This window comes from Mus musculus, chromosome 2, assembly GCF_000001635.26.
Source record: "Mus musculus strain C57BL/6J chromosome 2, GRCm38.p6 C57BL/6J".
NCBI classification, from domain to species: domain Eukaryota; kingdom Metazoa; phylum Chordata; class Mammalia; order Rodentia; family Muridae; genus Mus; species Mus musculus.
Window position 1 is genome coordinate 127,070,629 of NC_000068.7, and position 27,302 is coordinate 127,097,930.

General features: G+C 44.0%; 1 protein-coding gene and 1 pseudogene across 7 annotated transcripts; one reads left to right on the plus strand and one right to left on the minus strand.

Moving 5' to 3' along the window:
• On the plus strand, positions 1 to 26,456 carry Blvra (biliverdin reductase A). Of its 7 annotated transcripts, XM_030246651.1 has the most exons (10): positions 29 to 102; positions 3,471 to 3,617; positions 8,302 to 8,449; positions 9,902 to 10,030; positions 12,304 to 12,422; positions 15,335 to 15,454; positions 16,217 to 16,314; positions 21,411 to 21,518; positions 24,458 to 24,629; positions 26,107 to 26,456. In XM_030246651.1, the coding sequence occupies exons 4-10, from the start codon at positions 10,019 to 10,021 to the stop codon at positions 26,363 to 26,365; spliced, it is 888 nt and encodes a 295-aa protein (XP_030102511.1). In that variant the 5' UTR covers positions 29 to 102; positions 3,471 to 3,617; positions 8,302 to 8,449; positions 9,902 to 10,018; the 3' UTR covers positions 26,366 to 26,456. The 7 variants fall into 7 exon arrangements, with proteins under 7 accessions (XP_006498636.1, XP_030102519.1, XP_006498634.1 ...); XM_006498569.3 differs by lacking the exon at positions 8,302 to 8,449 and having other exon boundaries at positions 42 to 102; XM_006498571.3 differs by lacking the exons at positions 3,471 to 3,617; positions 8,302 to 8,449 and having other exon boundaries at positions 3 to 97.
• On the minus strand, positions 21,692 to 22,899 carry Gm31414 (annotated as a pseudogene).
• Positions 26,457 to 27,302: the final 846 nt, after the last annotated feature.

Genomic DNA, 27,302 nt, shown 5'->3' on the forward strand with positions numbered 1-27,302 from the left:
CCATCTGGACAGCCAATCGAATCCTAGCAGCGCTCTGTCTGTAGCTGCTGGGACGCTGCAATTTGGGCGCGCTGAAGCGGAAGCTCGTGAGCCGCTGGTAAGGTGAGCTCTGGCCGGGAGGGGCGCGGGGCTGAGCGCACGACCCTGAGACGGGAGGCCAAGGCCGATAGGGGCCGCGTGCCCGCCATCCTTTCGGGACCCCGGAGCGCCCTGGCCGCCAGCTTCTCTTTGCGGAGCCCTTCGCAGGCCGGACCGGGGGGGGGGGGGGCCTCCTCTCAGGAAGCGGCATTCCCGAGTAAAGATGGTAAAGAAATTAAATCTCCATCTCGTTTAAAAGTGCTGATGGTTTCCGGCCTTACCTAGATGAGGCTGGTAGGTGTATCGTGCACTGACTGGGGGACTGAGCCCCCCACCCCCACCCCTACCCCCGGTTTGACAGTGTCATATCCAGAATGATGACTTTGAACTCTGGAGGTTGAGAGTTTGCGCCAGGTGTGTCTTTTATAATCTCTCCTAGCTGTACTTTATTCTTTGAAAACTGAAAGAAAGAGTGTTGGAAGACCCTGTGAGGGTTGAATTTTAAGTCGCTTGCTTATCTGAAGAACTCAGAGATAAGGCTGAGTTTAGGTCCTACTAAAAACAGAAATTAAAAGGCCAGCGGTGGTGGCGCACACCTTTAGTCTTTAGCACTTGGGAGGCAGAGGCAGGCAGATCTCTGAGTTAAGGCCAAGCTGATCTACAGAGTGAGTTCCAGGACAGCCAGGGCTATACAGAGAAACCCATTATGTGCAGTTTTGGATCCAGATATTTTTCTATTTAACATTACATAATTCCAGTTTTGCATCTTACAGCTGTTATGGGTTTGGGGTATACTAGCTAACCTCTTGGTGTATCAGTGTCCTCATTTGTACAAGTGGGGATAAAGAGCATGCTTGCTCGGTAGGATAGCTATAGCTATGTAAGGCCACAGAATGTTCAACCTAAGATTTTATAAATATTAGCACTCACAATGCACAAAGCAAACACTATAGCACTGGAAAGTTCCCCCCATAATTAATGAAGTTTCTATATTACTTCCAAGAATTTCTTAAATTGTTCTTACTGAATAATTTGAGTTCTTACTGAACTAGAGTTCATTTTTATTGTAATAGGTTGTATTAATAAATATTCAGATCCCTTTCTTCCATTCTGCATTGCAGAGTAGCACATATTGAAGCCACGTGGTAGACAAAGTATTGTCAAGGGCCTTCTTGATGGCTAGAAAACTGAGAAATATGTGTGGCTAACTATACTTGAACTTTTAGAACTAAGGAACAAATTTTGCTGAAACTTAGTACTCAGAGACAAGTATTGTTGCTATTTTGATGTATATAAATTATATACATCTGTATAGCTATTATGTTTTACTTCATAGGTTTTGTTATAAATCAAGGTTGAGGCAGAAGAGTTGCTGAGAGTGTGAGGTCAGCCTAGGCCACAGAGTGTGTTTCGTGCCTCCCTGGGCTACAAAGTGAAATCCTTCCTCAGAAACAAAATTCACACACAAATCCTGAAAAACGGAATAAAAGGAAAGAACTGTTGTTGGCCTGCATTGTAGAAAAATGGGCAGAGTTGAGGATATCCATGAGAGAAGGGTGGCAACCGGGAGTGAACATCAGCAGACTGCTGTCTCCGCGGTGCATGGACGGTGCTTGGAAGGTGCTTGGAAGGTGTAGGGGGTCTCAGAGCAAGGCTGGGGTATGGCAGAGGAGCCTGAGCCCTTCCATGCCTCCTTCAGGGCTGTAGCAACTGTGGCCAAATGCAGCTTTGGTGATGAACTGTTAGGAGAGCTGTGCAGGTGAGGCATAAGTAATCCTGTCTTCCTTTCTTCACTATTCAGTGATTCTTAGTTGGCCAAACACCATTACCAAAGGAGCCAGTCTCTGTGTCCCTGCAGTCTGGAGGTTCTCAAAGATAGGCTAAGCATTTGATATCTGTTTGCTTTGTAAAGTGTATAATATTAAGGCTGGAGAGATGGCTCAGCAGTTAAGAGGACTGGCTGCTTTTCCAAAGGACCCAGGTTCAAATCTCAGCACTCACATGTCAGTTCACGACTGTCTGTAATTCCAGTTCCAGGGGACATGACACCCTCACACAGATATACATGGAGGCAGAACACCAATGTAAATAAAAAATTTAAAAAACATTATTTGTGTGTATGTGTGTGTGTGTGTGTTTATGTATGTACATGCCTGAGGATGACAATACAAGGTGACAAATCCCCTGTAGTTGGAGTTACAGACATCTGTGAGTCACCTTACATGGGAGCTGGGAACTGAATTCTGACCCTATGCAAGAACAGCAAATGCTCTTAACTGATGAGCCATCTGTCCAGAACCATGTTGTGTGGCTGCTGTTATTAATGAAAACATGTTACCTGTAGATCTTAGAGTTTTGGATGTTAGCATATCCTTTAACTGCTGATCAATCTCTCCAGGTCTTAACTGGAGATCTCTATAAAAATGTAATAATTACGATTTTTAATGTTAGAAGCAAAAGTTAGACCCAAAGATATTTTGCTTGTTTAAAAGTTTTGATTCTTTTGGTCTCTTGTTTTTGAAAAATTGCTTGGTATGATCAGCAGGTTCTGATTGGTTCAAATGGCTCATGGTTTCCTGTAATTATCAGACCAAGTAGTTGTAGCATAGGGAAGTGAGATCATGACCTGGAACAAGCCTAAGAACTTGGATGGGGGGCCAGGCACAGTGAAGCACACCTTGAATCCCAGCACTCGAGGGGGAGAGGTAGGCAGATTGGGGCCAGCCTGAACTACAAAGCAAGTTCCAGGATAGTCAGGGCTATACAGAGAAATCCTGTTTCACAAAACAAATACAATAAAATAAAATAAGAACATGAATGGGACCCCAGAATGTCTGGATTTCATTCAAATAAGCTTTAAAATTGAGTTGAATGAAAAAATTTTTTTCGTTAAATATGGATATGCTCTCTATTTTAAGCTATGATAAGTACAGTTTAAATATATATTGAGATATCCATTATTCGGTAAGGGTAATAACCGAGCCAGCTCAGTCAGTCAGTGGGGTCGCCAGGGAGGGGATGAGGATTGAAAAGAAAAAGACAGACAACACCGTAACATGACTCGAGTCACTGCTGAGGCTGAAGCGGGTTTATTTTTTCCCTGTCTGTGATATTCAGGGACTTATCAAGATGGTCAAGATCTTTAGCCTACTTCCTTAACCTCGCCCAATGTCACATTCCTGCTAAATTTCTTGAGGCCGCACCAAGAGCTCTCTACTGAGTAACTTATACATATCACCTCATTTAGTAGATGTACATATAGATAAATCTAAATTATACATAGAAGAGAAAAGGTGAAAGATTTAAGTCTTATTTCTTATGTAACATGAGGATCTTCTTTTCCATCCACTTACCTGGAAATGACACGATTCCATCCTTCAACTCCACTGTAGAAGGTAGACCCTTTGAAATGAAGATGGAAAGAACAAATGAACCCTGAATCAGATAAGAGAGGCTGGTATGGAAGACTGGGGAGGTGAGAGGAGCTGGTATGGAAGACTGGGGAGTGGTAGCTATTGCTGGCCAGTTGGATGGCTGAGGTAAGAGTGAAGGCATTATGTCTGTTTTGTATTTCGCACTTAGGCCCCAGAGGCAAGTAGTTTCTTGGCTTTGACTAGTTGAGCCTCAGCCAAGTTTGCATGTACCTATCTGTCCTCCTAGGAACAGAAGAGATGCTAAGAACTCTCAGTTAACCAGACCAAGCCAAACACTTGCAATCGAGTCAAGAGAATTACAAAACAGCATGTCAACTCTAGAGGAGCCATCTAAGCAGAGTATCTGTCCTGCTGCAGGATATTTGATCACACTGTAAACCCAGAGAGAGTGTGTTATTTACTGCAAAAACCTGTCTCTAGTTGTGTGTGGTTCAGCCTTAGCACACACCTTTAGTCCAAGAACTTTCTTCATAAATATTGTAAACAAGATTAAATAAAATCAGTCAAGTGACAGGAAGTGAACATAGAATTTTTTTTAATTAGGTATTTTCTTCATTTACATTTCCAATGCTATCCCCAAAAGTCCCCCATCCCCCCCTCCCCTACCCACCCACTCCCACTTCTTGGCCCTAGTGTCCCCTGTACTGGGGCATATAAAGTTTGCAAGACCAAGGGGCTTCTCTTCCCAATGATGGCCGACTAGGCCATCTTCTGATACATATGCAGCTAGAGACACGAGCTCCGGGGTACTGGTTAGTTCATATTGTTGTTCCACCTATAGGGTTGCAAACCCCTTCAGCTCCTTGGGTACTTTCTCTAGCTCCTCCATTGGGGGCCCTGTGCTCCATCCAATACCTGACTGTGAGCATCCACTTCTGTGTTTGCCAGGCGCCAGCATAGCCTCACAAGAGACAGCTATATCAGGGTGGTCCTTTCAGCAAAATCTTGCTGGCGTATGCAATGGTGTCAGGGTTTGGAGGCTGATTATGGGATGGATCCCCGGGTGTGGCAGTCTCTAGATGGTCCATCCTTTCATCTCAGCTCCAAACTTTGTCTCTGTAACTCCTTCCATGGGTGTTTTTGTTCCCAATTCTAAGAAGGGGCAAAGTGTCCACACTTTGGTCTTCGTTCTTCTTGAGTTTCATGTGTTTTGCAAATTGTATCTTGTATCTTGGGTATTCTAAGTTTCTGGGCTAATATCCACTTATCAGTGAGTACATATCATGTGAGTTCTTTTGTGATTGGCTTACCTCACTCAGGATGATACCCTCCAGGTCCACCATTTGCCTAGGAATTTCATAAATTCATTCTTTTTAATAGCTGAGTAGTACTCCATTGTATAAATGTACCACATTTTCTGTATCCATTCCTCTGTTGAGGGGCATCTGGGTTCTTTCCAGCTTCTGGCTATTATAAATAAGGAGGCTGTGAACATAGTGGAGCATGTGTCCTTCTTACCAGTTGGAACATCTTCTGGATATATGCCCAGGAGAGGTATTGCAGGATCCTCCGGTAGTACTATGTCCAATTTTCTGAGGAACCACCAAAAATCAAACTGATTTCCAGAGTGGTTGTACAAGCTTGCAATTCCAACAATGGAGGAGTGTTCCTCTTTCTCCAAATCCTCGCCAGCATCTGCTGTCACCTGAATTTTTGATCTTAGCCATTCTTACTGGTGTGAGGTGGAATCTCAGGGTTGTTTTGATTTGCATTTCCCTGATGATTAAGGATGCTGAACATTTTTTCAGGTGCTTCTCAGCCATTCAGTATTCCACAGGTGAGAATTCTTTGTTTAGCTCTGAGCCCCATTTTTTAATGGGGTTATTTGATTTTCTGGAGTCCACCTTCTTGAGTTCTTTATATATATTGGATATTAGTCCCCTATCTGATTTAGGATTGGCAAAGATCCTTTCCTAATCTGTTGGTGGCCTTTTTGTCTTATTGACAGTGTCTTTTGCCTTGCAGAAGCTTTGCAATTTTATGAGGTCCCATTTGTCGATTCTTGATCTTACAGCACAATTCTATTCAGGAATTTTCCCCCTGTGCCCATATCTTTGAGGCTTTCCCCTACTTTCTCCTCTATAAGTTTCAGTGTCTCTGGTTTTATGTGGAGTTCCTTAATCCACTTAGATTTGACCTTAGTACAAGGAAATAGGAATGGATCAATTCGCATTCTTCTACATGATAACCACCAGTTGTGCCAGCACCATTTGTTGAAATGCTGTCTTTTTTCCACTGGATGGTTTTAGCTCCCTTGTCAAAGATCAAGTGACCATAGGTGTGTGGGTTCATTTCTGGGTCTTCAATTCTATTCCATATGGTCTACTTGTCTGTCGCTATACCAGTACCATGCAGTTTTTATCATAATTGCGCTGTAGTACAGGAACATAGAATTTATTTAGAAAAAACCATAGAGAGTAAGAGGGAGTTAGGAGGGTGGTGAGAGAGACACACAGGAAGTAGATGGTTTGATGGGTTTTTTAAATCAATATTTTTAGAGAAGATCTATTTTATGCATGTGAATATACAGTGACTCTCTTCAGACATCAGATACCATTACAGATGGTTGTGAGCTACCATGTGATTGTTAGGAATTGAACTCAGGACCTCTGAAAGAGCAGTCAGTGCTCTTAACCGCTGAACCATCTCTCCAGCCCCCTGACGGGTTTGTTTGTTTGTTTGTTTGTTTTGTTTGTTTTGTTTTGAGAAGGCATGAGGAAAAGGCATTGCTTCTGGGCTGAGGAGGAAGGTCAGCTGGGTGCTTTCTCTGCCTCTTTGATCCGGCTCCCTGGTCTTCATTGGTAAAAATCAAATAGCAGCCCTTTTCACATGAGACAGTTTTGCATTGTTCCATGTTACGAGTATATAAAATAGATGTAAAGATAAGTCATTCACTGAAAAGTATCAAAGAATGAATTTTTAAAGACTTATTTCAGCTGGACAGTGGTAGTACATACCTTTAATCCCAGCTCAGAAGCAGGCAGACCTCTGAGTTACAGGACAGCCAAGGTTACACAGAGAAACTTTGTCTCAAATCACAAGAAAAAGATGTCTAGACAGATGTGCGGTACTGAGCCTTTCGTGTGATGCCTAGACAGATGTGCGGTACTAAGCCTTTCGTGTGATGCCTAGACAGATGTGTGGTACTGAGCCTTTCGTGTGATGCCTAGACAGATGTGCTGTACTGAGCCTTTCGTGTGATGCCTAGACAGATGTGTGGTACTGAGCCTTTCGTGTGATGCCTAGACAGATGTGCGGTACTGAGCCTTTCGTGTGATGCCTAGACAGATGTGCGGTACTGAGCCTTTCGTGTGATACCTAGACAGATGTGTGGTACTGAGCCTTTCGTGTGATGTCTAGACAGATGTGCGGTACTGAGCCTTTCGTGTGATACCTAGACAGATGTGTGGTACTGAGCCTTTCGTGTGATGCCTAGGTACTGAGCACTTGCTGAGCACTCACAGGGATCATTCTCAGCGTTATTATTTTTTTATGCATTACTTTATCCTTCCCCTCTGTGCTTTATGTTTTGCTATTGCAACCTCCCAGTGCTTCACGAGCCCTCTCCTATGCTCCCTCTCACATCCCCGTCTTTTAAGACTTTGCTTTGCCATCCCCTTTCCACCATGTTAGTGTGATTCTGTGTTTCACCTTGCCGCCGCCGGGGACCTGAATGCTGCTGAGTCACTGCTTAGGGAGGCAAAATGCAGGAGGAACGCTGTGCTTTGCGTTTATTTATTTTATGTATACAAGTACTCTGTAGCTGTCTTCAGACACACCAGAAGAGGGCGTCAGATCTTATTACAGATGGTTGTGAGCTACCATGTGTATGGTTGTAACTACCATATAGTGGAGCATTTGTCCTTATTACATGTTGGAGAATCTGGGTATATACCCAGGAGTGGTATTGCTGGGTTCTCTGATAGTACTATGTCCAATTTTCTGAGGAACCGCCAAACTGATTTCCAGAGTGGTTGTACCAGCTTGCAATTTCACCAGCAATAGAGGAGTGTTCCTCTTTCTCCACATCCTCGCCAGCATCTGCTGTCACCTGAGTTGTTGATCTTAGCCATTCTGACTGGTGTGAGGTGGAATCTCAGGATTGTTTTGATTTGCATTTCCCTGATGACCAAGGATGTTGAACACACATGGTGGGACTCATGGCTTCAGCTGCATATGTAGCCAAGGGGACATCAATGGGGGGAGAGGCCCTGTGTCCTATGAAGGCTCTGTGCCTCAGTGTGGGGAATGCCAGGGCCAGGAAGCGAGAGTGGGTGGGTTGGTGAGCAGGGGGAGGGAAGAGGGGATAGGAGGAGGGTGTTTTTCAAAGGGGAAACCAGGAAAGGGGATAACATTGGAAATGTAATTAAAGAAAATATCCAATAAAAAAAAAAAAAGAGAGAGCACTGACTGCTCTTCCAGGGGTCCTGAGTTCAATTCCCAGCAACCACATGGTGGCTCACAACCTTCTGTAATGGGATCTGATGCCTTCTTCTGGTGTGTCTAAAGAGAGCAACAGTATACTCATATACATTTTAGAGAGCTAGAAACAGAGAGAGGGAGAGACAGAGACAGACAGACAGGAGATGGAGTACTAGGGAGGTCTGGATAGAGACAGATGAGACAGATGTGACTCAGAAAAATGGTGGTTTATAAAGGTAAAGGGGGAAACCCTGTGTTAGGATGAGGTGTTAAATGTTTGTTGTTGTTTTGCTTTGTTTTTGCTTGATTGTATCTTTCTTTCTTTCTTTCTTTCTTTTTTTTTTTTTTTTTTTTTTTTTTGCGACAGGATTTCTCTGTAGCTTTGGCTGTCCTGGAACTCTGTAGATCAGGCTGGTTTCTAACTCAGAGACATCTGCCTGCCTCTGCTGAGATTAAAGGCATGTGCTCGCACCGCCAGACAGAGGTGTTTAATTTTAACTGGACATGTTAATTAGGTGAGCCAAAGGGGGCTTTTGATTGCTGGTCTTCAATACTTTGATTGTTGGATCTTGGTAGTCAGTCTCAGGAGGAGGAAGTGGCCATATAAGGAAATAGACTGTGTGGGCTAGCATCAGGAATGTAATCTAATGGTTTTTAGCAAGGCAGAGGGAATCGGGTAGAAGGGCAAGGTTTGTCAGAGCTGTGTTTGCTATGCATGGGCTGGCTAGAGGCCCTTCACAGTCTATTAAAGGAAGTGTGCTGGCTGGTTTTGTGTCAACTTGACACAGGCTGGAGTTATCACAGAGAAAGGAGCTTCAGTTGGGGAAATACCTCCACGAGATCCAGCTGTAAGGCATTTTCTCAATTAGTGATCAAGGGGGAAAGACCCCTTGTGGGTGGTACCATCTCTGAGGAAGCCAGGGAGAGCAAGCCAGTAAGGAATATCCCTCCATGGCTCTGCATCAGCTCCTGCTTCCTGACCTGCTTGAGTTCCAGTCCTGACTTCCTTGGTGATGAACAGCAGTATGGAAGTGTAAGCTAAATAAACCCTTTCCTCCCAACTGCTTCTTGGTCATGATGTTCGTACAGGAATCAAAACCCTGACTAAGACAGGAAGTAAGGTCAGGAACACAGAGGCAGAAGAAGCCTGGAGCCAGGAACTCTAGGAGAGACTGGAGGAAGGCAGTTTCCTGGCTTGCTTCCTCTGGCTCATTCAGTTGCTTTTCTTTTCCCTTCCCTGCCCCCCCCCCCTCTTTCTCTTTTGTTTTGCTTTTTCAAACAGGGTTCTCTGTGTAGTCCTGGCTTCTCTATAAAGCAGGCTGGCCTAGAACTCAGAGATTTCCTGCCTCTGCCTCCCAAGTGCTGGGATTAAAGGCGTGCACCACACCACCTAGCATTTAGCTTTCTTAGACAGCCTATGTCTACCTGCATAGGGATGGCACTGCCCACAGTGGAGGGACTGTAGCAATTAGCAATGAAGAAAACGCCCTGTGACATGGTCATGGCAAATCTGATCTGGGGACCTCAGCTGACGTTCCTGTTCGGAGGCATGTTCTCCAAATTGCAACATTTCCTCCAAGGGGGAAGAAAAAGAGTCACAAGGCAAATAAAATGTTAACAATGTGGGAGAAAACAGGAACTTTGAAATATTCTTGAGGGCAGTGGAAAAAGGGGGAAAATAGTTTGTGATCAGCCACACTGCGAAAAGAAATTATTAACTCACGGTCCACTGCAAGCTGTGTGTGTCTGGAGGCTGCACCTGTGTTGTTGATTACTTCTGCTCCTTGTAGTTAGCACCTCGCTCATACTTCTGTTGGTGAGTTTTAAGTGACTCAGTTAAATACTTGCTGCATCACCGAATTGGACTTTGGCACAGTTGTACTTTGGTGTGCCCAGGGCTCCCTTTGGGGGTGTAGATGTCTGTATATCACTTATCTGCCTATCACACCACGGTTTCCTCTTCTTAGCTCCCCCTTACAGTGTTGACATCTAAAGCCAGCGTGAAAACTGTATCCATAGAGAGTTCGCGCCCCAAGATCCCGAACCTCTCTCTCTCTTCACGGACACTGACTGAAGAGGCCAAGATGAGTACTGAGGTGAGCTGCCCTCAGGGGCTGTAAGGGACACCTTTGCTGCAGTTTCCAAACCTGTCCCCTAAGCTACCCACTTGCTCACGGCTGTGGGTGATAGAGGGAAAATTATCTCCCTTGAGTTTTATCTGTTCCTGCTATGGGTCACTATGCTGCCTCCCCCGCCCCTTTCAGTTCCTAGCCATGAAGTGAGGAATCTCCCTGTGCTGTGTGCTCCTGGCATAGTGGGCTTTGCCTTCCAAGCCCACACAACGAGGCCTACTAATCCGTGATTTCACCCACTTAAAATAGCCTCTGCCCTCGCCCGACACACCCCAAAGAGTTTAGAAACATTAGCCCAGACAAGTAAGCTTTTCCCTCTAGGTCACTGATGTGCACATGCTCTGGGAGATAGGGGAGGCATTAGGACCGCCTGGGCTCTTATCTATGTCCACCTCCCTTAAGTCAGTCCATGTAGAATGAGCAGGGTTCGGATATGTTGATGATTTCAAATGTTTCCTATAATCACAAAAAGCTAAATTACTATTGGGCATATTCTTCTGGAAGTTTCTCCACGATACAGCATTCTGCTCTGGTCACTTCTTGGATGTTTTCCTGTAACTTCCTGGGTCACCCACTCTAGCCACCAACCAGGAGCTCATCTGCCCCCACAGCTGTGGTGATCAGGTGGATCTGTCGGAGCAGCAGATCTCTACTGCAGACCATGCAATAGTTTTCCCGTTGCTTACCCTAGTTGGAAGGTCCTAGATGGGCTCCAAACTCATTGGAGCCTAAGATGGGCTTACGTGCTGGAGGTCGTCCATCATCTACTTCTTTGACTTAGTTGTTAAGATTTAGACCACATAGTGAATGGGGTTCCAGACTTGGCTTGTGACTTTAACAGTAAATTCAGGGTTTTTTTTTTCTCATCCAAATTATTTTTATTTTACTTGTTTTGCAATTTAATTTTTTAATTAAAATATAATTGCATAATTTCCCCCTCCAACCCCTCCCACATCCCTCCATTATTGCCTCTTGAATTCATGGTCTCTTTTTCATTAATTACAATTGATATATATGCACATAAATGAACTGGGTTTAATGAACATGGCAGTAACTTTTGTTTTGGGGTTATAATGTATTATAGTTATATAGCTTTTTTTTTTTTTTTTTTTTTTTTTTGGTTTTTGGTTTTTCAAGACAGGGTTTTTCTGTATAGACCTGGCTGTCCTGGAACTCACTCTGTAAAGCAGGCTGGCCTCGAACTCAGAAATCCGCCTGCCTCTGCCTCCCGAGTGCTGGGATTAAAGGCATGTGCCACCACTGCCCAGCAGTCATATAGCTTTTTTAAAAAAAAGATTTATTTATTTTATATATGTGAGTACATTGTTACTGTCTTCAGGCACACCAGAAGAGGGCACTGGATCCCATTACAGAAGGTTGTGAGCCACCATGTAGTTGCTGGGAATTGAACTCAGGACCTCTGTCTGGTAAAGCAGTCAGTGCTCTCAACCACTGAGCCATCTCTCCAGCCCTATATAGCTTCTTTTTTTTTTAAGATTTATTTATTTATTACATGTAAGTACACTGTAGTTGTCTTCAGACACACCACAAGAGGGCGTCAGATCTCGTTACAGATGGTTGTGAGCCACCATGTGGTTGCTGGGATTTGAACTCTGGACCTTTGGAAGAGCAGTCGGGTGCTCTTACCACTGAGCCATCTCTCCAGCCCCCCTCTATAGCTTTTAAAATGGACTTTTCTCCACTATAATTTATTAACATCTGTCCTCTAGCAGTATATTTACAGATACAAAGATACTATATAAGGTACAGGAAGAGAGGAGCTCAGCCATGGTAAGAACTTAAAACAACCTGATCTTGAGGCTGAGTAAAGAGATGTCTTCCTATGTATCCTGGTCTGTCAGCCTCTTATGACTCCCAGCTGATTAGAGCCCTTGTCCCTAGAACCTGGAGTCAGGTAGGGTAGAGGTACCATACCAGGCTGGGTGTGACTTATAGCAGAAAATTCCTAAGTCTATGGAAAAGTGGTTGTAGATAGATCCAAATGGGCGGTAGGTCTTCAACACAGAGAGATGGGCAGAGCCCTTTCCCAATATGCTTTGGGTCTAGTTCTCTGGTGTCTGAGACCTGGTTTCTAGGGTAGTCTTATCCCAACTCTCGTATGTCTGGGGTTGCCAGCTTCCCTTGCTTGCCAGAACCTGACCTGGTCTTCAGTTTTGATGCACTCCATTGCATAGCTGGGCTGTTTTTAAACCCCACATCGGTCTTTGATATTTCAGCCAAAGAGGAAATTTGGTGTGGTAGTGGTTGGTGTTGGCAGAGCTGGCTCTGTGAGGATAAGGGACTTGAAGGATCCACACTCTTCAGCATTCCTAAACCTGATTGGATATGTGTCCAGGTAAGGTCCACTTGGTTTGTGCTCTGTGATTCATGGGAATCACAATGAGGGCATGGACATCCTAGACCCAGAGTAAGGGAAAGCCAGTGTCCCCAGAGAACCATGCCGAGTAGTGGTCCCTAGAAACTCTCTAATTTGGAGAGGCCTGAGGGCTGAAGTCAGGGGCCTATTGCTGCGTGTCCAGGGAGTGATGCCCAGTACAGACCTCACACGGAGGCGCATTCAATGAGTATGTGTTTACTACAGAATGCACACAGTGAGGGAATGGTATGTTTGGCCTGAAGGAAGTCTAGGTGTGTCATTTAGCCATTCTGTCATTCAAAACTGTCACCCCGGGGCTTCATACATTATATTACCATTCTCAGCACTATTACCAACTCCAGGTCAAGATAAGAAATCAGACATAGAAGGATTCGGTAATCTTAACAACTGGAAAACCCAAGAATTACATTTAAAAACTAGTGTTTGATTCTAATTCTATATGTTCTTTTCAGGTTGGTGATCAACCTGAACTTAACTTTTTTTCTTTTTTTAATTAAAAATTTAAAGTTAATATGGAAATTATTAAGTCTCACTTATATTTTTTAAGCAAAATTTGTTTTACTTACTTTTTCCCCTTTGGCTTCCCATCTCCCTGTACCCCTGCTCCAAGTCCCTTTCGGCTTTTATGGCAGTTTTCATTTTCTTTCTTTCTTTCTTTCTTTCTTTCTCTCTCTCTCTCTCTCTCTCTCTCTCTCTCTCTCTCTCTCTCTCTTTCTCTCTTTCTCTCTTTCTCTCTTTCTCTCTTTCTCTCTTTCTCTCTTTCTCTCTTTCTCTCTTTCTCTCTTTCTCTCTTTCTCTCTTTCTCTCTTTCTCTCTTTCTTTTTTTCTTTCTTTCTTTCTTTCTTTCTTTCTTTCTTTCTTTCTTTCTTTCTTCCTTCCTTCCTTCCTTCCTTCCTTCCTTCCTTCCTTCCTTCCTTCCTTTCTTTCTTTCTTTGATTGGATATTTTCTTTATTTATATTTCAAATACCTTCCCCTAACCAGGTCTCCCCTTCGTAAACCCCCCATCCCATCCCCCTTCCCCTGCCTCTATGAGGATGCTCCCCCACCCTTCCACCCACTCCCATCTTCCTGCACTGGCATTCCCCTACAGTGGGCATCGAATGCCCTCAGGTCCAAGGGCCTCTCCTCGTGGCATTTTTCTGTATGGATTCTTTTCACTATAGCTGAATAGAAACTAAATGTGATCCTCGTCTTCATTTTTGCTTCACGGTCAGGTCTGCTCCTACCCTCTTCCCCAGCCAAGCATCTGCAATGCAGACTAATTATGAAGTAGACACAGGTACAGGGGGAGTATGATGGGGTGGCAGTGACAGTGCAGGCAGAGCTCTGTGTCCAGTTGCTCCTGAAGAGCATCAGATAATCAGATAATTTTTTTTTTTGAGACAGCATTTCTCTATGTAGTCCTGGCTGTCGTGGAACTCACTTTGTAGGCCAGTCTGGCCTTGAACTCAGAGATCCACCTGCCTCTGCCTCTCAAGTGCTGGGAGTAAAGGTGTGTGCCACTGTGCCCAGCCATATAAATACTTTCACAAGTCATAAATAACCACTGTGGTGGTTCATATTTAGTACACAGGAACACGTCCTCCCAGTCTGACTGACTTGAGTTGGCCCCCTATTTCCAGGCACCCCTATATAATTCCCACTTAGTCTTTTTGTTGCTGTTGTTGGTACTGTATGTGTGTGTGTGTGTGTGTGTGTGTGTGTGTGTGTGTGTGTCTCCATGCCTCTGTCAGAATGTGAGCTCATTCTTTATTTTATTTTAGAGGGCATCCGATTTCATTATAGATGGTTGTGAGCCACCATGTGGTTGCTGGAAGTTGAACTCAGGACTTCTGGAAAAACAGTCAGTGCTCTTAACCACTGAGTCATCTCTCCAGCCCCATGAGCTCATTCTTCATGTTTTCTCCCACAGTGCAGCACACAGTAGGCAAACAATAAGTGCCAGTCAAATCTAGCAGTGTGCAGTGGGTAGCTTACAGATTCCCGCTTGGCTGAAGCTGCTGTTGGTTGTCCGTGTCTCCGAGGCAGCCTCCTTCCAGGACCACTTAAAGCTTTTGCACCGGGGCCCAGTACAGAATGGCCTGACTCCGGCTCTTTTACTGTGTTCTCTGTCATAGTGATAGTCCCCTAGCTTTCCATCCTGGCCCCACTGCTCAGCTGTGGTACCATGGCCTCTCTAGGCTAGTTGTAATAGAGACAGGGATGCTTGCTTTTTCTCCTGATGGTCAGCAAGCCTTGAAGTACATGAAGGAACTTGCAGTATATGATGGTTTGTACCAGGGTGGTGTGAACGTGAGGTTTGGCTTGCTGTGGTAGTCACAACATTTCATCAGGAGCTTAGTAGAAATGACCACAAAGATCCTTTTGTGTGAACTACAAGGTTCTGGTTCTTTTTATTTTAGAGCAGTAACTTGGAAGGCTTGTGGTTTCTGCACAGCATTGGTGGCCATGTTGGCTTCTATTCCAGGTCTCCTGAATTCAGCCCAAGTGCTGCTTACTTTCCTTCCTCTACAGTGGAAAACACCCAGGAAATAGGAAGGAGAAAATGAGTCTCTTACTTTCCAAAAGCTCATCCCTGGGCACTGTTGGGAGGGGGGAGAAGAGTGCTGCTCATCTAATAGAAGCCTTGGCTCTGTCTACCTTTTTAAAAAAGATTTATTTATTTATTCTATGTAAGTACACTGTCACTGTCTTCAGACACACTAGAAGAGGGCATCAGATCCCATTACAGATGGTTGTGAGCCACTATGTGGTTGCTGGGATTTGAATTCAGGACCTTTGGAAGAGCAGTCAGTATTCTTAACCACTGAGCCATCTCATCAGCCTCAGTTTTGTCTACTTTTAAGACTGCTTGTTATTTCTGAAACAGACGAGAACTTGGGAGCCTTGATAATGTACGGCAGATTTCTTTGGAAGATGCTCTCCGCAGCCAAGAGGTTGATGTCGCCTATATTTGCACTGAGAGTTCCAGCCACGAAGACTATATAAGGTAGGTTTCTTGATGCACACAGGCTTTGCCTTACATGTGCAAGCTAAAAACTATGCAAGTGGGACTTAATGGTCAACACAGAAAATTCTCGTTGTCCTGTGACCTTTAAAAATTACTGTCAGGAGGGCTAGAGAGATGGCCTAGCTGTTAAGAGCACCAACTTCTCTTCCAGAGGTTCTGAGTTCAATTCTGAGAAACCACATGTAGCTCACAACCATCTGTAATGGGATCTGATGCCCTCTTCTGGTGTGTCTGAAGATAGTGACAGTGTAGTCACACAAAAAAATTACTGCAGGAACTATACTGTACGTAAAAAAAATACTGTCAGGAACCGGATGTGGTTATGCACGCCTTTAACCCCAGCAATCACAAGGCAGAAGCAAGCAGAGCTGTCAGTTTCAGGACAGCCTAGTGAATTCCAAGACAGCCAGAGCTACATAGTGAGATCTCGTGAAATAAACCCTTCTCTCCCAAAGCTGCTTTTGATCACAGCGTTTATCCCAGTAGTGGAAAGTAAACTAGAGTTTGAATACTGATGAATAGTGAAATGATCTTACAACTGGACATGTTTGGTATAGATCATTCTTTACTTTGCAAGGGCACTGGGTCTTGGCTGTTTGTGACACTTTCTCATGGGGGCACTGGGTCTTGGCTGTTTGTGACACTCGTACACAGGCTCTCATGCATTTGCAGACTTGTGTTCCTACAGGGCATTTGTGAGTTTATTTGAAGTGTCCTTTCCCTGTCTTTTTGTTTTCAAAGGCAGTTTCTTCAGGCTGGCAAGCATGTCCTCGTGGAATACCCCATGGCATTGTCATTTGCGGCAGCGCAGGAGCTGTGGGAGCTGGCTGCACAGAAAGGTGATGTTTTCTCTGACTCTGTCTGCCTCCTGAGTTTCTAGGGTGACGTCACTGCCTTTCCAGCAAGCTGCCTTATGTGCATCGGCTTTGCTACTGAGTTCCCATCTCCCTCCTGGCCCAGGCTGTGGATGCATAGGGAGGTGTGTGGATGAGAAAAATGCAGAGGAGCCTGTGGACTCTTAGCTTTGTTCTAATGAAACAGTAGATTGGTTGCCACATGTCACAGTGGCATGATGTTGATATTGTACTTGTACCTCAGATACTTACTGATGGGTTTTGGTTTTTTTTTAACAAAATCTTAATCATTGGATTTTACCATTGAAGCCAGGGGCTGGGTTGAAAACCTTCTAGCTCAGAGAAGTAGAGGAAGCACCCAGCTGTCGTTCCTTCTCAGCTGACATCCCAGAATGAATCCCCATCACCAAAAAGCTCCTTCAAACTGAATGACCCTCCCTTCTACTTCCTGTGTGTCTCTCTACCCACCCTTCTGACTCCCTCTTACTCTCTATGGTTTTTTTCTTAATAATCCTATGTTCACTTCCTGTCCACTGGTTACTTGTTCCTCCTCTTGACCTATGGTTGACTTTATTTAATCCGTTGAGAATACTCAAGCAGAAAACTACTGGATTAAAGGTATGTGTTAAGGCTGAGCTACACCACAACTAGAAATGGGTTTTTCCAGTAAACAGCACCATGTCAGGGTTCACAGTGTGATCAAATATCCTGCAACAACTTAATAATGGAAAAATTCCCAAATCAATGTAAGTGGTTGTCTTATATGTATACTATATAGTTTCCTTGTTATACTAATTTAATAAGTATTTATTAAAGGTTCACTGTATGCTAGGAAACTTAAACATACTGTATGTTTAGTTCTTTTAAAAAGTTTGGGGATTAGAGATCTTTGTTTGCTAAGATTAGTAATCTATGAAAAAAAAAAAAAAGAGGTTTATGTAGCTCATATCTCAGACTGCTGGAGGTTAGAAGTCCAGAGCTGAGCAGCTGTATCCATTTGGTGTCTGAGAGTTTCTTGTTCTCCAGGTAGCAGGACTAAGAACAGTTTGGAGAGGCCCAAAGTCCTGACAGTCTATCCTCTATTTTACCCATCCCACTTTACGGCTTTCCCCTGAGTTTTCTAATTGGGTTTTACGTTTTTCAATTCTATCTTCATTTTAGCCTGAGTTTTCTTCAGTATTTCTGACTCTTTACTGAATCCCATTTTCAAGTTCCTAATTGTTCTTGTCATTTTGTTCAGCCTTGTGTTTGTGTTTTCTTGTGCATCGCTCCGGTGTTTATTGCTGGTCTCTTCAAGTTCATTGAGCTGTTTGCTTAACTCTTCCTTTTTTTGTTTATTTTTATTTATGTGCATTGGTGTTTGCCTGCATGTGTGTCTGTGTGAGGGTGTTGGATTCCCCAGAACTAAAGTTATGTCTAGACAGTTGCAAGCTGCCATGTGGGTGGGAATTGAACCCAGGTCCTCTGGAAGAGAAGCCAGTGCTCTTAATCGCTGAGCCATCTCTCCAACCCCTGCTTATGTCTTTTTAAAACTCTATCAGTTGTGTAAGTTTGATTGTTCTTTTAATTTATGTCCTGTAACTGGAGAGATGCTTAGCAGTCATGAGAAATGGTTGCTCTTTCATAGGACTTAGGTTTGATTCTGAGCACCTGTACAACCATCTGTAAATCCAATCACAGGGCTTTTGATATCCTCTTCTGACCTCCACACATGTGGTACATAGATATAACATACATGCACTCAAAACACCCATACATATAAAATAAAAATAAAGGTAAAAAAAAATTCTAACTCAGCGTCCTGGGATTCATTTAAGTAATTCTCACCAGAGAAAACTTCTGTAGAACTGGTGGCTTTTCAGGAGGGGACATACTGTCTTAGCCTTCCATATTCTGGATTTTCCAGGGAGACCTGGGCATGTGGATTCCCCTTCCTTGACTGTGTGTCTAGTATGAGATTCAAGGCTGCCTCTGTTGAATGAAAGTATGTTTGTATCAGGTATGAGGAGTTGGTTAATCCTTCAGATTCAGGGTTGGTTTTGGATGGGAGGAATGGGAGCATTCCGATTCAGTGGTAAGCAAGAAAGCAGCGACAAGAAAGCAATCAAATAGTATATATTGGCTGCATCCGTTTGGCCTGGTGTGCAAGATGTGTTACCCAAGCTATGCCTGGGAGTGAGGAGAGCAGGGACCGGGAAGGATCTTGACCACTGAGCAGGGTAGCAAGGCTGGCAGATAGATAGTCTATGCCACCAAAGTTAGGCCTGTGGGTTAGGTTGAGTTGGTGCACAGTTGTGTGGCCTGGTTTAGAACTGGGGATTAGGGAGAGAGCAGGCAGGCAGGCAGGCAGGCAGGCAGGCTAGGGTCCAGGGAACTTTCCAGACTAGAGTACAGAATATGTGACCTAGGCTAGGCCAGTTTAGATATGGAATGGACAGGATAGGGTCTGTTGGGCTAACCAAACTGGATTGGTGGACAGGATGTGGGACCGAGGCTAAGCTTGGAAGCTGGGACTGGCTCCATTCCAGGGACTCATCAGACTGGACTGGTGCACCAGGTATCCCTTTTAAATCTGTACTCAGTGCCTGGCTTCTCCTGTCTCCCTTCCCCATCTCCTGTAAGATCGGCTTCTTCCATTCTGCACCGGCTCATTTCAATTTTGCTTAACATAATACTCTCTTGGCCTCTCATACTGGTGGGAATTGCAGGGCCTCAGCCTCACTGTGGAAGAACAGTGTTCTGTTGTGGGCAAGCACTGCAGTCTATGTGTTCTGAGTCTGTAGATGACACTTTGAAATAGTGCTGAGACGAACAAGGCCATGCAGATGTCCCTTTGACAATCTGTTTTCTGTGGTTTACAGAAGTAGTAGTGGAATTGGTAGGTCACGTTAGGTCTCTTCTGAACCCTGTGAGGATCTTCCGCATGTTTTCCATGACAGTAAGCCTTTCCTTCAGCTCACATCCTTGCCAGCATCTTTTAGGCCTTATTTTTATAATAGCCATTCTAAATGGAATGAAGTGATATTTCATTTGTGGGTTATATTTCTATTTCCTTAATGATAAATGTTGAACATGTTTTTCCTGTAGCTGCTGGCCATTTGGTTTTGAAATTTCTATGCATATTGCCTATTTTAAATTTTTATTATCATTACCACTTTCCCTGGTGTGTGTGTGTGTGTGTGTGTGTGTGTGTGTGTGTGTGTGTGTGTGTGTGTGTGTGTGTGTGTGTTTGGTTAAAATGTGCTTACTCAGCTTTCTGCTTTGCTGCCATGCCTGATGCCTGTAGACTACCACCATACCTGCTGCTGTGCATGGTGCCTGCTGCTGTGCCCACTGCCTGCTGCTGTGCCTGCTGCCTGCTGCTATGCATGGTGCCTGCTGCTGTGCCTGCTGCCTGCTGCTGTGCCCACTGCCTGCTGCTGTGCATGGTGCCTGCTACTGTGCCTGCTGCCTGCTGCTATACATGGTGCTTGCTGCTGTGCCTGCTGCCTGCTGCTGTGCCCACTGCCTGCTGCTATGCATGGTGCCTGCTGCTGTGCCTGCTGCCTGCTGCTGTGCCTGCTGCCTGCTGCTGTGCCTGCTGCCTGCTGCTGTGCCTGCTGCCTGCTGCTGTGCCCACTGCCTGATGCTGTGCCTGCTGCTATGATTGCTGCCTACCGCCATGCCTCCTACTGTGATGGAATCTTAAACTCTTGCAAAGTTATTTTTGGTGATTTTATTTTATCACAGCAGCAGAACCACTGTTCTCAAGCACTTACCATATGTTTTCATTATTGTTCCCTAATTTTCGAGCTTATAATAAAGTATTTAATAATATATTGTGAGTCGATTTTGATAAGTGTGTAGTATAGTATTTTGCATGTGATTATCTACATCTCCAAATATCATTTAATGAAGAAATTACTCTTTCATTTTATATGGCTGCAATTCTTTCATGTAATACTAAAAGCACAAGAAAAGTAAAAGGGCCGGGCATGGTGGCACACGCTTTTAATCCCCAGCACTCGGGAGGCAGAGGCAGGCGGATTTCTGAGTTTGAGGCCAGCCTGATCTACAGAGTGAGTTCCAGGACAGCCAGGGCTACACAGAGAAACCCTGTCTTGAAGAAAAAAAAAAAAAAAAGTAAAAGTGTAAAACTGACAAATGTAAAAGACTTGTGATGCTTCAAAGGGAAGGTTGAATAGTGTTAACGGGAAGGTGTGTACACATGAAAGCATTGAGAAAAGTTTAACATTCAGAATATCTACAGGATTCCACAACTGAAAACAAACCAAATAACTAAAAAAGGGCTCTTTGTAGAAATCTCATTTTCCAAAGTGACAAACGAATAAAACGTCACCAGTCCCTAAAGAAATGCTAATAAAATCTCCAAAAGATACCACATTCACCATGATATCTGCAGGGGTCTCTGTGACCACCATGGCCAGCAGCGTAATAATTCACAGAAGACGAGAAGGTGGTTCAACCCCACATAACTGAGTAGCTGGTTTTGGTTCAGACTTCAGGAGTCTGACCCTGAATGAGTAGTATATTTTAGGCACATCTAAACAAGGAAAATTTAGTGAAAAATAATTAACTCAATTCCATGTGTAAAATAAAGCTTAAAATGGGACGATATCAAAACTCTTGTAAAGCACATGTGACATCTTCCATAAAGAAGGAAGGGTCTATAGATTAAGTACATGCGACACTTTCCATAAAGAGAGGTGTTATAGATTGACAAATTCATCAGTCTAGACACAAGATCACCAGTTGTTAACCATGTCTGCTCCCCATATTCTGGGCAGGTAACATTCCTGGTTCCCCTTATCAATGATCACAAGAACCTCCATGTGTCCCACGGATATCCACCATTAGCTAGAAAAATAAGTATTCCCAAGGATTTGGAGATGTTAGGAAGCTATGCACATTAACGTCAGGCGTGGTGTGTGAGGGTAGAGTGGTGTTGTCCTCGCATGTGCTCCGGATATTGTTGTGGGCATACTGTATCTTGTTCAGGAGGAAGAATGGCATAACCCGCAACCACAGAGCTAGCTGTACACTGGGTAATGGCTGCCTTTTATTCTACACTGTCACAACAGGGAGAGTCCTGCATGAGGAGCACATCGAACTCTTGATGGAAGAGTTCGAATTCCTGAAAAGAGAAGTGGCCGGGAAGGAGCTGCTAAAAGGATCTCTTCGCTTCACAGGTCAGTGCAAGGCAGGGCTGCTGGCCAAGGGAGAGGGGGTGGGGAAAGGCCCCGGGACTAACATCGATGGCAGCAGAAACCATCCAGATTAGAGCTGCTACCTGGGCAGTCTCAGCCGGCCTCTGCTGAGGTGAGCTGGGTCCTTGACCTCACACACACTGCTTCTACAGTTATCATTTCAGGTTGTTAAAATGGGAGAAGTCAGTAAGCTCTTGAAGGGAAAAAAACAGAAGCGGTGAAGAGAGTCAGGGGCAGAGGAGGAAAGGCACATAGACTGAAGTGCCTCAGCCATAACTAATATAACTATACACATAGTTTACGCCACAGAGAGACTAGATTCAAGGGCTGGAGAGATGGCTCCAAGGTTAAAAGCACCACTCCCTGGCTCAGGTTTAATTCCCAGCATCGACATAGGGGATTACAACTGCATAGATAGAACTCCAGTCCCAGATGACCTGACACTGTCTTTATGGGGTGCACAGACATACCTGCAGGCGAAACACCCATATACATAAAATAAAAATGAAGGGAACATTTTTAGAAAGAGGTTAGATTTGAGGCATAGTTCACTGTCTATTTTTAATAAGTATTATTTTTTAATTATCTTTAGAGAATTTCATACAAGAACAATAAAAACATCTATATTACAACTTTTCTAGTTAGGACAACATACCTGCCACAGCGGCTTCAGGAAGTGTCCGTTTTGTACCACCGACAGAGAGGACTCTGTGGCAGGAGGTGACATCGTCTCCTCAGTCAAGAAGCCTAGTGCTGCTACTTAGCTCACGTTTTTCTTTTCCACTTTTTAAAAAAACTTTTTTTTTTAAGATTTATTTATTTTATATATGTGAGTACACTGTCGCTGTCTTCAGACACACCAGAAGAGGGCATTGGATCCCCATTATAGAAGTTTGTGAGCCACCATGTGGTTGCTGGGAGTTGAACTCAGGACCTCTGGAAGAGCAGTCAGTGCTCTTAACTGCTGAGCCATCTCTCCAGCCGTCCTTTCTATTTTTTGTTTTTTCCAGTTAAGTCTTGCACTTTCTGTGGTTGTCGTCTCAGGCCTTGACTTGCGCAGTGGGTACAGTGTTCCTTCCGCTGCTGCTTCTTGGTCTTAAGCTTCTCCTCTGTTTGGTGAACCGGCGGCCATAGTCTAGGGTCACAGGTCCAGGGCCTTGTATTTCTTGCCCTTGTAGAATTTCCTGAGGTTTTCTTTTTGAGTCTGCTTAATCACAGTAGGACTCGGACAATGGATTTGCAAACGACTCGTATCTTGGAGAGCTTGGACGCAGCTGGGACAATTCTACCTTCAGATCGTCCAGTTGTTTCAATAGCTCCTCCTTTTTGCTGTGCAGGTCCCGAGCCTTAATCTTGACCATTTCGGCGTTGTTAACGGCTGAGGCCGCCTGGTTCGAGAGCCTTTTCTATTTTTTATTCAGCCAGGACTTCAGCCCATTGTGGGCAGAACTACATTCATGATTCTTCCTCAGGGAGAAACTCTCTTAACTCCCTTAAAGTCACACCCAAAAGTGTGACCCTAAGTGATCCCAAATCTAACCAGGCTGACAGGGAAGACCAACCATCTCTCTGTTTTCATTTCTCCTTAATGAGATTGAATCATTTGCTATAACCTGACTTAAAAGGTGACCCTTTCAGAAGCAAAGGGGATGGAGGATGGGGTGAAGAACTTGGAGAGAGGGGCACGGGAAGGGGTGCAACATTTGTGGAATGTAAATAAATAAAAAATGTGATTAAGCGGGGCAGAGGTGGCGCATGCCTTTAATCCCAGCACTTGAAAGGCAGAGGCAGGTAGATATCCGAGTTTGAGGCCAGCCTGCTGTCTGCACAGGCAAGACTTACAAGAATCTATATATGCATATAAATATATATATATACTCATATGCATAAATAATTGGATTCAGTATATTAGAAATCTAAAATATTTTTAAAACATTTTTTGATCTGGAGGGATGGCTGAGCCTTTAAGAACACTGGCTACTCTTCCAGAGGTCTTGAGATGAATTCTCAGCAATTACGTGGTGGCTTACGACCATCTATAAAGAGATCTGGCACTTGGGTGTACAAGCAGACAGCACTCCTACATTAAATGTTTTTTTCTTAGAAAAAAAATTGTGCAGTGTATTTTGATCATGTTTTCCCTCTAACTTCTCCCAGCTCCTCCCACCAAGTCTACCCAACTCCCTCCCCCTCTCCCTCTCTAAAACAAAGACAAAACAACAAACTTTCTTTCTTTTTTTTTTAGATTTTATTTATTATATGTAAGTACACTAACTGTCTTCAGACACATCAGAAGAGGTCATCAGATCACATTACAGATGGTTGTGAGCCACCATTTAGTTGCTGAGATTTGAACTCAGGACCTCTGAAAGAGTAGTCAGTGCTGTTTTGGTTTGGTTTGGTTTGGTTTGGTTTGGTTTTTCCGAGACAGGGTTTCTCTGTGTAGTCCTGGGTGTCCTGGAACTCACTCTGTAGACCAGGCTGGCCTCGAACTCAGAAATCTACCTGCTACTGCCTCCCAAGTGCTGGACTCAAAAGTGTGGCCACCGCTGCCCAGCTCAGTCAGTGCTCTTAACTGCTGAGCCATCCAGCCAGCCAGCCCAATAACAAACTTTTAAATTCTCTCTGGCTGTATTGACTCCTGTTGCTTGTTTGCCTTATTTTACTAACAATATTGAATAAAAAAAGAAAATTTTCAAAAATTTAAATAAAATACTATTTTTTTAAAAAGAAAAGAAACATTTTCCACTTACTCACCTCACTTTCCATCCTTTTATTGATCACTGTACACGCATGCGCCCTGAGGCGAGATGTCCTTTTCTCAGATCACTCTGTTGGGCCCCTTCCCCAGCTTCCCTGGGTGTGATGTTTGTGAGACAGTTCCTTTTCCCACCTCTCTTAGCATTTGTCTTGTCTTGCAGCCAGCCCCCTGGAAGAAGAGAAATTTGGCTTCCCTGCGTTCAGTGGCATTTCTCGCCTGACCTGGCTGGTCTCCCTCTTTGGGGAGCTTTCTCTTATTTCTGCCACCATGGAAAACCGAAAAGAAGATCAATATATGAAAATGACCGTGCAGCTCGAGACCCAGAACAAAAGGTGAGTTGTGAGGAGCAGTAAGAGATTTCTTAACATCCTCAGGCATTCGTCAGGTAACTCTGACGAGGACCCGAAAGACCATTGCCAGGCATTCAGACCCAAGACGGGTGCCTGCTCCTGTCAGGAGAACTACTGCTCATGTTGCCTTTCATCCTTTGTACCCTCTGAGGTATGAAAGAGCAAGGTAAGTCCAGTTGCCATTACATAAATAATGGCTTACAGAAATAAGCCAAGTTGCATGTAATTAAGTTATGTAAGTTATTAGTTTTAAGCTTTATTATTTACTTATTTTTCTATTTATCAAAGAGATAGGATGTCACTGAGTTGTCCAAGCTAATCCCAAACTCCTCGGCTCAGGCAGTCTTTCTGTCTCAGCCCAAGTAGTAGGAAACACACGAGCATCTGCCGTTACTACCATTGAATGTTTTTAGTTATGAGAAAACTGAGGTGCAAGAAACACATTGGTAATCTTTATTGCCTCAGACTGCAACACTCTGTTATCTGGAAGGATATATGAAGTTGTCTTAAATAGACAAAACTTGAATAAATCAAATTTATTTTATCCAGAATTGAAGTAAAATTAGTGAATATGAAGCCCAGGCTGGCCTTCAGTTTACTGTATAGATTGTGCAACACACCTCAAACTCAAGAATTTCCTACTTTAGCTAGACTTACCAATACACCCAGCTTGTTCTGTGAACTTTGCAAAACAGGCATGGGGTCTGCTTTTTGGATAGAGTATGGTCAGCTTTTGTTATCTTCTGATATTCAGTGACGTATTTGCTTGAAATCACAATCAACTAGGCAGTTTGGTGTTTTCTATGGCCAGATATCATAGCTCTGATAGATAGATCGATAGATAGATAGATAGATAGATAGATAGATAGATAGATAGATAGATAGATAGATAGAGGTCAAGGAAGTGAAATAGATACAGAGGTGCTTTGCGATCAACAGGAGAATATTGCTATCCTAGTGGCAAATGGGTGACATGAGATGACACGACGAAATAAAAACTCGGCTATCGTAAGATTAGAAAATAGTCACTGTAGCCTTTGAGTGGTGTGGTGGTACTGAACCATCACCAAGAGGCAGCCTTCCAGGGAAGGTGAAATCACATGAAGTCAGGTGTGAGTACCTACATGTGTTCATATGTGTGTGCTTGCACGTGTGCACATACATGTGGAAGCTGGAAGTTGATGTTGGATGCTATCGTCCTCCTTGACCAGTCTCTATTTACTGAGCCGGGGTCTTTCACTGAGTCCAGACCTTGCAAGTTCCATGAGTCTGGATAGCAGCCTTCCTAGAGTCCTAAGCTCTGGAATTAAGTGGGCTGCCAGCCAGTACCACTTTTGTATGAGATCCCAGCTCTCGCCCTCTGCTTGTACAACAGGCACTGCATGAACTAACCCCCTCTCCAGCTCTGTCCAGTGTCATTTTTAACAGGAGGAATTTTTTTTTCTTATTGTCTTTGCAGTCCATTATCATGGATTGAAGAGAAAGGGCCTGGCTTAAAAAGGAACAGACATATAAGCATCCACTTCAAATCTGGGTCCTTGGAGGAAGTGCCAAATGTAGGAGTCAATAAGAACATTTTCCTGAAAGATCAGGATATATTTATCCAGAAGCTCTTGGGCCAGGTCTCTGCAGAGGACCTGGCTGCTGAGAAGAAGCGCATCCTGCATTGCCTGGAGCTGGCCAGCGACATCCAGAGGCTGTGCCACCGGAAGCAGTGAGGAGGAAGCTTCAGATACCTCTGAAACGGGGCCAGGGTTTGGTCTTATCAACACTTTAGCTCTTACAATAAAATACTCTGGATAAACAGAACGAGAATAGTGTTGATGACTGTGTCGGGGTGATACTTGGTGCTGGGGCCATCCTGTAGGAATAAGGAAAACCTTAGGAGGAGGATATAGCCAATGCTATTTTCATTCTTGTGGAACAGCTTGAAGTCATCCAGGCAGGAAAAAAAGAAAAGAAAAAAGATCTAAAGGTCTACCCATGTCCAAACCACTTACCTTGAGCTGCAATCTATCCTGTAGGAAATGTGTCTGTCCCTCATAGTCAAGGGGTCACTACTAGTTGCTGGTAATCCTGTCTTACTAACCAGTGGGTAACTTGTATGTTAGTGGAGGGAAGGGGCTTTGGTGGAAGGGTGCAAATGATAAAAAAATGACAAGAATATGAAGAACATGGCTACCCCTGTGCACTGCTGGTAGGGTCACTTGAGTTTGTGGGAAGTAAACGTGGGGTAAAGAGACAATGAAGTGGTCTAGAGCAAGCCCTGGCAATAGTGTGCTGTGGCAGCTGGGCCTAGAGGAGAGAGTCCTGGGGAGAGAAATGACTTAGTGTGATATATAAACCAGATATAGGAGACGGTATCGGGCAGCACTGTGCTCCCGAGATTATTATTTAAAAGAATAGCTTGATGAGTTCTTTAGCTCAGGCTGAGCACTCAGAAGTCCACCAGAAAGAGCTGACAGTTTGCCAAGAGAGTGTCCTGGCAGCAGCCCATAGGGATGCGCCTCTGCTGCCTTGGGTTGAGCAGAGTCAGGGACCTGCATCTCTTGCATTTTCTCCACAGCTGACTTTATTTCTTACTGCCTTTTTCTCTTTTCTTTTCTTTTCTTTTCTTTTCTTTTCTTTTCTTTTCTTTGCTTTGCTTTGCTTTGC

Coding starts and splice junctions, on each gene's coding strand:
- Blvra (XM_006498569.3), top strand. Junction 12,423..15,334: donor CTGATTGGATATGTGTCCAG/GTAAGGTCCACT, acceptor TTTCTGAAACAG/ACGAGAACTTGGGAGCCTTG. Junction 15,455..16,216: donor AGCCACGAAGACTATATAAG/GTAGGTTTCTTG, acceptor TTGTTTTCAAAG/GCAGTTTCTTCAGGCTGGCA.